The following is a 13286-nucleotide window of genomic DNA, read 5'->3' as shown; positions in this document are numbered from 1 at the left end:
ACATCCTTTGGGAAGTATCCCAGGTTGACACCTGTCCACTGCCACTGTGAATTACATGCTTAGACATCTCTACAGGAGTCAATCCAAAAATCTTTCCTTTTCTTTATTTGACCAGAATTGCTTTAAAACCCTTTGGCTTATTTTGCTGTGTAACAGAAAACCGTACACAGTAGCTGTTTAAAGCCTGCGTCTGCTGGAATTAATGCACCATCTTCAGTGTTAAGACACCTCTGTTTCAACTGAAACTAGCCAGGAGGCTGAGCCCTTCCAAGCCACAGCAGCCTTCTTTTCAGTGGACTGTTCACTTAACAACTGTAACTTAGTTCTTAGTTTACTGAGAATACCACTAATGGCTTTAAAGTCCTCTTTGAATCAATTTTAGCATGCTTGATGTACACCCTGCATTTCACATGGCTTGTTCATTTCTTTTCAAAGTTACCACGCAGCCTTCATTCTCAGAGGAGACTGCAATACACACCTGCTTGCAAAGTCAAAACTGATCAATTAAGTGTTTTTCTTAGACAGAAACACATAGCTGCAAATACCTCTCTACAGTCCAGTTCAAGGTTCTGTCCTCCAACGTCCAGTTTGAGAATTTCAACCTGGTAATACCACTCCTCTTTGATTGGTGTGTACCAAATATCTCCCTTGTACAGACTTGGTTCAATTCCACCCAGAACCTGAGGGAATGGAGAAAGGAATTCCCATGCTTTAAAATCCTGGATGTTTAGATTTGGAGTAAGCACACACCAAAAAAAAAGCAGAATATTTAACTGTGATACACAGGGCATCAAAATTTTAACTTAGTACCATTTGTAAGGATTTTACTGACAAATTATTTGTCAACAATAAACCGGTATGAAACATCTAGACATTACTTAGATTGTGCTTCAAAAAGAATTCCTACATTGGGTGAAATTACCAGCATTCATCTACAAGCTAACACTGATCCTATTATGAAAGTTCCATTGTTTGAAATTGAAACAGTATCTTCAGTGGTTTAATCTAGCCAATGTATAAAAATGGGACAGAATATTAAACTTGCACATCATAAATTCACTTTATCAGATCAGAAAAACCTTAACACTGTTCAAGAACATATCATTTTTCTTACACACAACCAAAATGGAATATGACCATCCTATCACTGCTGTCACTGTTAGCTTCCATCAAAACGTACACTGAAACTGACTGGAAACATACCAGACCATCAGATTTTGAACTGAACTAACATAAGCCAGTTCTCTCTTGGGTTTCATCTAGCTCATGTTTGTTAACATTTACTGTGTATGGATTCACTACAAAATAGCTATTTGTGAGCAACTCGTGCTGATATGCTTTTTTGAGCATAATTTGGGAACAGTCATTCAAATCTCTATTCCAGAAAATAATGGCCAATTCTCAGTCCTACTAAAACTGATGGAAAGACTTTCCAGAATCACAGTAAGTAGAAAATCTGGTCTTCAGATTTTTTGCTTTAACATGCTGTCTACAAAAATGGAAAAGAGCCTTGACTCCTCTCCCCCTTTTCACATCATGTAAAAAAAGTACTGCAGCATTTTGGTAAGACTGAACAAGCTGAGCAGCTGAGTAAGGGACTACTCAGTTTGCAAATGACAGCAGAATCTGCCCTTAGGAAGCACCATAACATTTACGATTTTCTTTATTAAGATTTACCTTGAAATGCAGAAGTTTACTCAAACTTGAAAAAGTAAATAAGAATGGAGAATGAAAACTAACACTTGAGTTTTGCTTAAATGTTTAACTTTTCCTTAAAAAAAACCTAAAGTATTTTATGTTTAAAAACTAAATTTGGAAGGAGGATAGCCATAGAAAAGAGGGAGAGAGATTAACAAAGATACATCTTCCCTCTCAGATTGACAGATACCCACAAGACTACCTCCGTTGGTACCACTTCCAGAAACAGGCAGTCCAGCACCACACATCTGCAAGGAGAAAATGTTGGGGATCTTTGCCTGCCTCACAAGAGAATCAAAGAATGTCTCCACAGAACTTGAAGGCTTGAAGGTGTTGAAAAACAAAACAGAAAAGAATTGGAGAAGTATTAATTAAAAAGTTTCTTTGCAGAAATAAGCAAATCATTCAAACAAGACCACTTTTCTCAAGTAAATTGAATTCCTGACAACCAGGTGATGAAAATTCTAGATATAACAAGTCATTAAAACCCCAACATCTGTCATTTTTCTGTTTCTGTTGTTTTTAAAAACATTTTTACTCTTGACCACTGTCATAGAAATCTCTGACACACATGAGTATTTTTCAATTGCAGTTTTCAAACTCACATACTAGTTTCAGTTTCAGGCAGAAACTCACTGATGCTTTCTGTTTGGAAAAGGCTTTGGGTTATTAGAACAGTCAAATGTAGCTTGCCCTTCACACCTTTCCACAGTTAAAGGGCAGAATTTTAAAGTGTGTATTTTCAGTTTTTAAGCATAGTTTAATTCTAATGAACTTTGAATTAAATGACCCTTTCTTCCTCTTCTTTATTTTAAAGAGCTTTATACCCAAGCACACTCACTTCAACTGATTACTGGACAATAGATTCTTTCCTATGTTTCATGTCACGCTTTCCTTTGTAGTTACTAGAGCACTGCAGTTTCATTATAATCCTGACTTCCACGTAGGTACATCTCATGATAGGCAGAGATCCTGGCTAGCTTGAGACGTTCCAAGTGCTTTTACTGCGAAAAGCACAGAGCAGCCTCAGAAGCCAACAACACTTAAGTCTTTGGAAGAAGGGAAAAATAAATGCCCTGAATGCACTATTTACCCAAACCTGAGTTTGAGAAGCAGCTCTTCTTTGTCTGTATGTTGACAGTGTATGACAGCAATATGGCATAAGTCAATACCGTGATTACATACCTCTTGAATAAAGCATTTTAATTGCATAGTCGGTGGACAGTATTGAATTATTTATTCTAACTGGGTATATCTCAGTTAGTGAATTTCTCAGAGAGTTATGCATGGGTTGAAAACTATGACAACATAGTATTTCAATCACATTTTCAGTTTTAGATTACAAGGTAATAAGTGTTAAGACTATAAATTTTAGGTTTTAAACTTCTACCTGTATTTCCAGTCTCCTTGAGAACAGGGTGTGCTTCATGAAAACACCATAGATATTTGTTCTGAAATTATCCATATATATGTCTTCCATCTCAGCTTTTACTTCGTGAATGGAGAATGCCTAAGAAAGAACTGCCAAGTGCTCTGCCAAGTAAGTTCATCAGTGCACTGACAGGTCTTGAGAGAGGTCATCAGAGCCCTAATATACACCCTTCAAACACATGCCTGCAGCCATTACTCCCATAGTCTGGTACTAAAAGCTCTGTAAAAACTTATTCATTCCACAGGACCTGAAATCGGAGCCTTCATTACCACAAAAGCCAAAATCCTCACACGGGACCATCACTTCCCACTTTATTCCTTCTGGAACAAACACAAAGGATCCATACAAAAGAGTGGCTGGAAGGGAGGAGTCTAATGCTGACAAATCATCTGCTCAATTTATTTTAATAGCTAGATTTCTATTTACTGTCATTGTAAAAGACAATAGCTGGGGAAAGGGTAATTTACCTTGGCTAAGGCATCGTAGGCAAGACCAAGAATCCCGTGCCATTTAACGCCTGGCAAGAAAAAGTTCTCCGATTCAAGAATGGTAGCAATGTTGATGGTGTAGCTGCCATAGATTCCTTTTGGGATAGTAATGACATCTGTACCCAGCACTCCAGTCCAGCTTCCTTGACTGTACTTAACTGTGACATCAATCCCTTGAGATTTGTAAGTACTTGACCTTTAAAAGGAAAAGATACACTTATGCATGAGCTGTTCATTTACAATGCAAGAGAGTATATTCAATCTCAGTTTTTCCCAGAGAGCAGAAAAAAAATGAAGTCTGCAAAGTCAATCACATATACTCACAGAAGAAGGGGTATGCACTGTACAAGTAAAAAGGAGAAAGAAAAAAGTCTTGAGGCCCTCTTTTTATTCTGAAGCTATCGATGACTCAAATCTTCACAGTGTGTGTCTTTTTCTTTTCTTTAAAAAAAAACAACTAAGGTATTATGCTACCTAATGCAACAAACATGGTATTATTATGCTACCCTATGCAGTATGTCCCTGACTCACACTGGTCCATCACAATAGGAGCAATACTCTTTAATTGGAGACAGAATGTATTAAGTGGTGCTAGCAAATTAAAAGCTTCTGAATTAAAATCTAAAATTGAAATGCCAAGCTACCTGAATAGCTGTAGAATAATACCTCATTAATATTATTTAAAAATCAATTTTGGATAAATTGGAATATTATTGTGAGTATCAGCAGTAAGACGCAGATTTTCTACATCTGCAGTTTGGCCTATCTATCAGGAAGTAGGTAGACTTGGATATTATTAACAAATGATTTACTGACTTGGAGCAGGAAAGGAAGGAGTTCCTTTCAGACCAGGGCAAAGGAGCAGTTAAGTATGGGAAGCAAAGAAAGGAAAAGAATCCTGTTGAGAAGGCTTAACAAAAACATTAGGAAAAAACCTCAATAGATATGTCATTTAAAAATACTGTAGTATAAATATAATAATCTTCCTCCACCTACAACACTGCTCAAGAGCTGCAGGTGTTCTAGATCCCTCACAATTTAGTTTGGTCCCACTCCTCAGCCTACAGCCTCCCTTTCTGAAGAGATGAATGACCATTCTCGGTTCATCTGGACAGACTTTTAACTTGACAACTTTTTTTAAAGTAAATTAGAAAAAAAAAGGAAGTCAAGTGTAAAATAATTTCATAGCACCACCTTTACATGTTTGTAAAGCAACAGAAACTGCAGGTGGTTCATCAAGTGTGGGAATTTTTATCAACCGAGCTTTATCTAACCGGCTCTGACAGAAACAGCCGTATTAAGTGTCTTCAGAGCCCCCTGCATCTGAGCTCACCAGAGTGAAGGTGGTGTGATATTGTCTGTTATGGGGAACAATCCTTAGATGGCAATGCAGACAGCCCCCATCCATTCAAGCAGACACTTCATCTCAAGGCACAATTTGCTGTATGGCCCATGCAACTGATCCTTCTCTTAGCTAAGGGAGGGAGGGAGTAGTAAGAGGCCAGGATATACCCTAAGCAGTTTTTGATGCTCCCAACATCTAACCCTTCAAGGGTCTTCAGGGCTCAGTAGTTTGTAACATCCAAGACAACAGAAATACATTAAATAATAGGCCTCACAGATTACATTGCTAAAAGCACAAATTCCAGAAATACTGTTACTACCTGTATGTGGTCTTCTAATGCTGTTTTATGTGTCTGTGTAAATCTGCATTTGTCTGACACTTAGACAAAGGTATATTTCTGCTCAGGCAGGGCCTTCAGAACACCACTGTGCTACTGGCTGTAGATTTGATAAATCAAAATGAAGTCTGAATAATTAGTGACATGAAAAAAGGGGGGAAGGGGCAGGAAAAAGAAGGGGAAATTCAGGATTCTTCATGTAGAAAAGTGTCTGGCTGTGCAACAGAAGAGGAAACACCTGAAATAGAGAGAAAATTGAGAGCTGGGAGAACAAAGCAAAGAGAATCTGCAAATACAGGCACTGCATGACTAGCAGCAGCAGCAACACATAGCTCTTCTTCTGTAAATTTTAATAGGATGGTGGACTGAGCTGTGGACCAGGACACAGAACCACTGAGTTTCTTTTCTAACACAGATGCTGAACTTTCAGGTGGAAAGGCAGGACAAGTTGCTTCCTCGACTTCTGTGCCTCAGCTTTCCCACCTTAGAAATGGGTATGAGGATACTCATCTCATTTGTAAAGCACACAAATCCTGTATTGATAAGAAGGCCTTATTACTTCCTTCAAAGCGCAAAATTCCTAACGTGAGAAGGGATATCACATAATCCTTGTGTCAGTAGATTACATTCTGTTCCGCAGAAACACTTCCTACTCCATCATCTTCATTGCAATCAGCACATAGTTTTCCACCTCACTGACATAAAAAAAGGAAACTTCTTTAGAGGTCAAACCTAGAGACTTGTTCTAATTCATGGGACAAGTGTTTTAAAACAAACATTCTGGACAAAAAATTCCAAATGAGACGTTTTGACTGTAATGAAAAAATAAGAAATTCAACTCCTCCAGCAGGATAGTGGGTATCTTAGCCAGAGGCAAAGAAAAAGGCCTCCTAGTTTACGATGCCGTAGTGACACTACTCCCTTCTCCATGTCCTGCCTGGTAACTCTCCTCTCTTAGCAGTTTACAGCAGCTTCAAAGGCAGTTACCAAGATGACACAGCCAAACCTTTCTCTGCAGTGCCAGACAATAACACGAGGGGCAACACATGACTTACATTGTGATGTTCAGATTGGATAACAGGAAATACTTCCACCAAAGGACAGCGTGGCACAGCACTGAAGTGCTCTGCCCAGAAAGATCACAGATTCTTCACCCTTAAATATTTACAGGACTTGGCGGGACTCTGCTGTGGCTGACCCTACAGAGGTTTCCTGCAAACAACATTTTTGAAACGTCTGATTTCGGGGGGGGGGGAGGGGGCAGGATCCTTCCCAGATGACATTTATTTGAATCTATTTAAAGTATTTAACATGGGAGAAGAATGGAGTAGCCAGGTTCAAACATGTTAATGGTTGCACTTTATTCTGAGCACACTGCAGTACTTCATCAACCCAACCCAAACCAAACCAGAAATTGCTATTGCAATTGCTTTGAAATGTAATGACTTGAGTTTGAATCATTTTACAAAGCACCCTTTAACTCTTCAGGGCCTAAATTTCAAGGTTGCAATATTAACTTTATAGTAAAAGTTCTCAAAACACAGCGTATGCTGAGAACACTTGATAAGAGACTGTAACCTTCAAGCAATTTCACAACCTTTCTCAGCACAGAACCTCTGCTGTCGTCGCTGTTTCTAACAGTTTACAGTTCTTTTGAGAGAGGCCTGGCCCTCCCAGACAAAATAACACCATTTAAGAGAAAAGGGAGAATGAATGCTTGTGGGCTTAATTCCTTGCAATTAAGTTTCCTCTAGCCACTACCTATGAAAGGGGATATCTGGCATGTAGAACTCTGCAGTAGTGCTTTCTAGTAAAAATTCTGTACTTTCCAGTGCTGTGTCATATCAGAGTGAAATGTGAAATACCTCCATTAACACCAGAGTGTGTGGCAGCAGGTAATGCTATTCTAGGAAACATCACGGAAATAGTGACTTTCTCTCCATTACTAGTGTATCTCATTGGGAAAGAAAAAAAAGTGCAAAACCTTATGCTAAAATACACAAAGAGGTAAGGAGAATGGTGATACTTTCCAGCCTCTCAGTCCTCGAAGTATTTTTATCTGTATGCTTCAGCTAAAGATAGAAACTGTATTTTGCAGAAGTTTACCTGAAATAATGGAAACTAAAGAAGGGCAGAAAGGAAGGAAGGAAGAAGGGAGAGTGATTCAGACAAAGCTGCACTCGGCTGTGAGTAATGTCAGCTCATGCTAAACACAGCAAATTTAGTGCATAACAAGCACCAAAACCACCAAGTTGTATCTTGTAAGTTACCACTTTTTACTAAATTTTGGATTTGGATGAAGTGTCAGCTGACAGATACAATTACTGTGTTTTACCTTTTGCGTTCTTTTAAACAAAGCGAAAGTATATTTAAATTTTCAATTCCTCCCAAGACTATTTGGGTAAGAAATTTGCTGAAATTGATATGATTTTGCAAACTATTTTTACCCTGTTACCTTCTTCCTTTTTCTCCAGCTCTAATCAGCTCTGCACTCAGCGCTCAGTTATGTGGTTATCAGTGGGCGTGTTCATGGGGAGCCTGACTCTGTCCCAGGCAAGGCCAATCTTCCCATTCAGGCTACAAACATCCCACTCTCACGGGATGTCACAGGAGCCCCAGAAACTGCGGCATCACATGGAGGAGCCAGGATCTAAGAGACATCCTAACCCCTCACTGCATGCAGAACAGGTACTTACAGCTCAGTATTGAAGTAGGAGGTGACATCAGGATCAGGGACGCCTGCTACAGCAAAATTACTGCTCCCAGTGTCAACCAGAATATTTAACTGCCAAAATAGAAGATAAGGTGGTTTTTACATTCAACTAAACAAACAAACAAACACACAAACAAAATCATTAGAGTTTTTATCTAAACTACCTTTAGCTTTAAAATTATGGCGAAAGTTGTTCTGAAAATAAATACAAAGTGTCGCTTTTAGGAAAGATAGGCTGCTGCAGCCCCTTCAAAACAGCTGATCATGCTCAAATGCTTTAAAATAGTCTTGTTCCTAGAAGAGGGATAACTCACTGAGCCCATATTTGCACAGCAGATAAATTCACAACCATCTCCAATTTCTTTTTGGCCCAACCCATGTGTCTCGGCAATCTGGCTCATCTGGGACACAGGCTGAACTGAGTACTGTTTCAAGCACTGTTTGCCTTAGAGTTTATGAGGTTTCAAGGTAGGGGCAGAATGCTAGTCTGAGCAGAAATAAGCAGAAACACAAAGCATGGGAACGATGCCCACTTCGTCCTCAGCGGCAGCAACCTACTACAGCCTTTGCTGCCTTTAAATAGGAGGATGGCAGATTTATAAACACTGTGAAAAGCATTGATTGAAAGTACTTTCAGTCTTAGATCACGCCACTTGTTTGGTTAAGTAGGATGACAACTTAGACCAAAAAATGGCCTAGCAAAACCACACAGACAAAACAAGACACCTCCTTTCCCCATTTGGCTCAGATAACCAGGATGGTTCACCACAACTGCATGACAGCTTGTACTAAAGCAGAAGGTAACAGCACAGGAGCGAGTGGCTGGATGCAGGATCACTTCTTTCAGTGAGACCTTGAACTACATTAAATGTAGTGTCACTAAATGATAATTTATGTCAGTCAGAGTCTATACTGATACCAGAAGCAGTGGTTACACTTTTTCCCTTTTCTTGGCTGGATGCTTCCCAGAGCTTCTTGGCATGAGCATTTGTGCCCATGGAGCTGTGAAGCAATCAAATCTGGTTCCTCACATACAGCTACCAAAAAAAAAAAAGTGATCTGCTATATCAGCTACTTGAGAAGAAATGGTAGGAACAGATAGTGAGATACTAGAAGGGTGACTGCCTCCTTTGGTGGCAGTATGGTCTCAGATTGGCTTGAAACGATTGTGAAATTATGCCCTAGGCAGTAAGGGACACCTGTTACCCCGGATCTAGCACTGAAAATGGATATGGGAAGGGTAAGAGAGAATGATAAGGGACATGAATTTAGTTTTGACAAGGAAGTTGAGCTGAGCTCAGAAAGGACAAAGGATGATCAAGCATTTGGAGAAGATAGGCTGAATTCTTCTTAATAAGTTTAAGACCAAGCATAAACAAAAAAAAGGTATGAGTCAATGTTAAAAAACACTTTTGGTTTGCTCATGGAGGGAGAGAAAGGAGATGCTTACTCTTGTTTTACCTAGTTAATACAGTATGGGAAGCTCTTGAATTAAAGCATGAACAGAAAAACAACTAGTAAGTAATCTGTGGCACTCTCTTCTGAACTGCATGAACACTGTCATAGGTATTCCCAGTTCTAATCATGCAAAGATTTAAAGACTAAAAGGGAACAAACTCACAACCTTAGTCAAGTGCTTCACTGCATCCCAGATTTTACATTAAGCTGAGACAATACATTAAAACTTATTTTGGAACCACGTGAGGTAGACACGGACGTTTACAGACAACAGGACATCTACAGGTTCACCTGGCTCCAGGATCTGAGGCTTTAAAAGAAAATAAGAACCTCTGAGGCATGGCTTGCAGTAAAATCCAAAGTTTGCTACATACTTTACTTTGGTGATATCAAAAGCCTAACATTTTTTCAGCTACCTAATGAGGTAAGAACTATTCATTTCCCCTCCCCTCTGGGACAGAAATCATATTAAAAATAAATAACAAAGAGCAGCTACGATGTGTGCATCTATCAGGACCAACAAAAGTTGCCTCAGAGGGGTGCTGCAGGGCTTAAATTAATTAGCCTTTCTGAGGCAATCCATGATGCTTGAGTAATGGGCACTATACATCAGCTGCATAAATACATGTAGGTGTTGCTTTAGCTTCAGTAATATGCATGACACCATACACGGGGGAGGACTTGGAAAAAACCCACAAACAAAAACCAAACCCAAACCCCAGGCAACCCCCCAGTCACTAAATATGACATACATTAAAGATATTTTACCCCCACACCTTAAACACAATGTTATCATCACAGAATCCACAAATCACTGAAGGAAAGGGCAAATTTACTACCCACAGGACCAAGCAAATCGACATTTCCAAAAGAAAATAGATATTCCCCACAGAAAAAAAAAAATAAAAAAAAAATACAAAGCTGGCTGACCATGAAAGTGCCAGCCCACTCGGACACAGCAGCATTCACATGACAGATCGCTATTGAGGTTGACATTCTCTATCTGCATGTTTGCATAATGAGATGCAGGCGGCCAGGGCAGACACTGATTTATTGTAATCCTCACAATAGCACCAGTGATTAGCAGCTCATTTTGGAATGGGTATAACTTACTGAGTTCTCTTTCTCTCCTGGCTATTTTCTTTAGTGTCTTCACAAGTCACTGAGAATCACTTTCATGCTGTCACCGTTGGAGCCTACTTTGTTCCATACTGCCTGCTGGAGGTTTAATAGTGCTGTTGGGAGAACCTAAGGGAAGCTCTGGTCAGTCACAAGGTAGCAACCAAAGGAGCTATAGTCTAGGGCTTCCCATCCTGCCCCATCTCCAGAGGTCAGCACTGCCCTCTCCCAAAAGATGAAGCCAAATACACTGCATGCTTGCTCCCCAGCTGCTGAATTTCACCACCCAACTTACTATTGAGAAATCAGTTGCACCTCAACTTGATTCACTGAGCTATGCGCTGTGACGGCTGCAGAGTGTGGTCATACCTCTCTGTGTCTCTACCCTTCCACCACAGGAAGAGAAGACCCTAATGACAAGGCAGAGCCAACAGCGGTGGTAGCATCCTCTCCAGCTGCCTTCTCGTGAAGGCACAGAGATGGTGAATCAGAGCTTTTGCAGGCAGGCAGAGAACATTCTTTGTGCTTATTACAGGCATGGGCTTATTACAAATGAATCACTTCCTGTCACTGAGAGCTGATTATTTAGTGCTCACCCTGTTTTGCCAGTGATTGCCAGGTGAAGGCAGATTTTGCGAAAACTGAGGTCTGAGAGACACCGCTGAATGAGGCTAGGAAGGAAAAAACTGCCCAAAGACTGCTGACTGATCATGTGCCCAGCATTAAAAACAGTGAAAAACTACTTTCTTTTTGCTTTTGAAGACATAGAAGGAAGGCTTTAGGGTTTTTTTTTTATTGTGGTTTCCAAGTTCAATTTCCGACCTATACTGGAGAAAGCAGACAGCAAACCCAAAAGGCCATTTTCCCCCCCTGAGCAACACCTTTATCACAGCCGTGGGACATAAAATCTGCACCTAGTATCATACCTGGAGATTATTTTGCTGGATGCGTTTCCTATATGGAAACAGTGCTGTTACTGTTAATAAAGATCCCTTGCTATAGAATAAGCAAGATTTGTAACATCCGCTTCTGCCATGACAAACTTAAAGAGGAAATCTGACACCATCTATATGCCATTAGGCTGTGCTTATAAAAAGAAACAAATCCAAACCTGTTTACTGAAAGTCACAAACATTGAAAGCCGAAGCCTTCTTAGGTCATGCATTTTATATTTTTTCTACTCCAAAGGGGCAGACACACTGAAAAAAAACCCCCAGTTGCAATGATTTATTTCAACTGGAAGCCAAACACATTGTCAATACTTCAAGAATCACTCAAACTTTCCAGTCCTTGATTTAGTGCCAACATCAAATAGAACTTAATGTATGACTCAATAATTTAACTTACCATGGTGTCTTTAATATTTCTAATTTCATGGCCTAATATTGTTATATTCTGCTACCAGAAAAAAAAAAAAAAGCCTATTGATCTGTCATCTTTTGTTCAGCAAAACTTTGTGGTTCAGGCACCTGCTTTATCTGTTACAGCAAGTGACATCAATATGACGTCATCAACAGTCAGCACTATCTATGCATCATTTAACTGCCTGGTAAACAGCAATCTGCAGTTACCCCACCAGGCATTCAGAAAGTAACTCTCTTCATATTTTCAAGGAAAAGTGATTAAATGTAGCAATCACCCCATTTCTGTCTCATAGAGGTTGCTAGCATCCTCCATGTAGGGACAGCCTGGCCTCTGTCCTGATCTACACCCTACTCAGACTTCCTATACGTTACTTGTTCTTGTTTTAGTTTGATTGCGAGGTTTTGGTAACTTTCAGAAAAACGTACAAAACAAAACTCATGGCTTCAAATGCATAATGCGTTTGTTTGAAGTACCTGTCTGCATGATTTAGCATGCAGAGCCTTTTCCAGGTGTGGAATCCTAGGGCTTCCATGCGACCCTGTCACTCTGTTGCTGTTGATGTGATTCCCACACTGAGCTAATGATAATCCTCATCCCCTTAAAAAAACTGGCCCATGGAAAAAAAAGTCCAGTGTAGTTTTTTTCAAGTTAACAGGTCTGATCTTCTTAGGTCAAGAAATAGTTTCACCACTGGACAGAAAAAAATGAGACTACAAAGAAGTATTTGGGTCTTCAGCCCTGCTTCAGCTGAAGCATGGGGGGGAGGAATAAGGTTTTCACAGACAGAGACATAAATATAATAATCAATCTCACTCAGCCTTATGTTTACTCTGGGGTTCAGTCAAAATCTTAATGATAAGCAATTGATAGCTTCTACTGGACAAGCCAGTAGACCGAAGAAGCTAGTTCTGTAAGAATTCATGATGAAAACTACAAGCAATTATGCCTTCTCTGGGATTTTAACTTGACCCAAGGGCACCCTTTTCTTTTCCCTCCTCTCCTGTTCCCAGTAAAGAAAGTGACCGTTGTGCACTAGTAGCATTCATATGCCATTCAAAATCATGTCCTGCTATGCTTTCATGACTTCTCCCGTTCACAGACTTAAAATAGGGTTTATAGTCCTACTCTGCTTGCTGGAGTATGCCACACAGTGAACTATTACATAGTAAAAATATTTTTCCTGCCCACATATGGAGACTACAAATAGGAAGCATCCCATTCCTGGCTCATCAGCTGTTACCACGTATCATGACTTACTGACTTAGTGGAAGTCCACCCCATCTAACAACCCCTGAACCTGTAGCATCTCTTAACTCCCTCTCTTTCCTGTT

At 39.9% G+C, this 13286-nt stretch overlaps 1 protein-coding gene across 2 annotated transcripts in view; it reads right to left on the bottom strand.

Moving 5' to 3' along the window:
* Positions 1-13286, bottom strand: part of BACE2 (beta-secretase 2) — a 44424-nt gene that overhangs the window by 14271 nt on the left and 16867 nt on the right. For both annotated transcript variants that reach the window (XM_061359184.1, XM_061359183.1), the window contains exons 2-5: positions 7997-8085; positions 3598-3814; positions 1893-2021; positions 546-680 (exon numbers count right to left, since the gene is read on the bottom strand). In XM_061359184.1, the coding sequence (XP_061215168.1) occupies positions 546-680; positions 1893-2021; positions 3598-3814; positions 7997-8085 (570 nt within the window). The remainder of the gene's footprint in view (positions 1-545; positions 681-1892; positions 2022-3597; positions 3815-7996; positions 8086-13286) is intronic.

Source organism: Neopsephotus bourkii, unplaced genomic scaffold, assembly GCF_033783945.1.
Source record: "Neopsephotus bourkii isolate Nb327-2 ecotype Australia unplaced genomic scaffold, CSIRO-AGI_Nbou_v1 NB_962, whole genome shotgun sequence".
Lineage (NCBI taxonomy): Eukaryota > Metazoa > Chordata > Aves > Psittaciformes > Psittacidae > Neopsephotus > Neopsephotus bourkii.
Note: the sequence above shows the minus strand (reverse complement) of the source record. Positions and strands in the feature narration are given on the sequence as shown.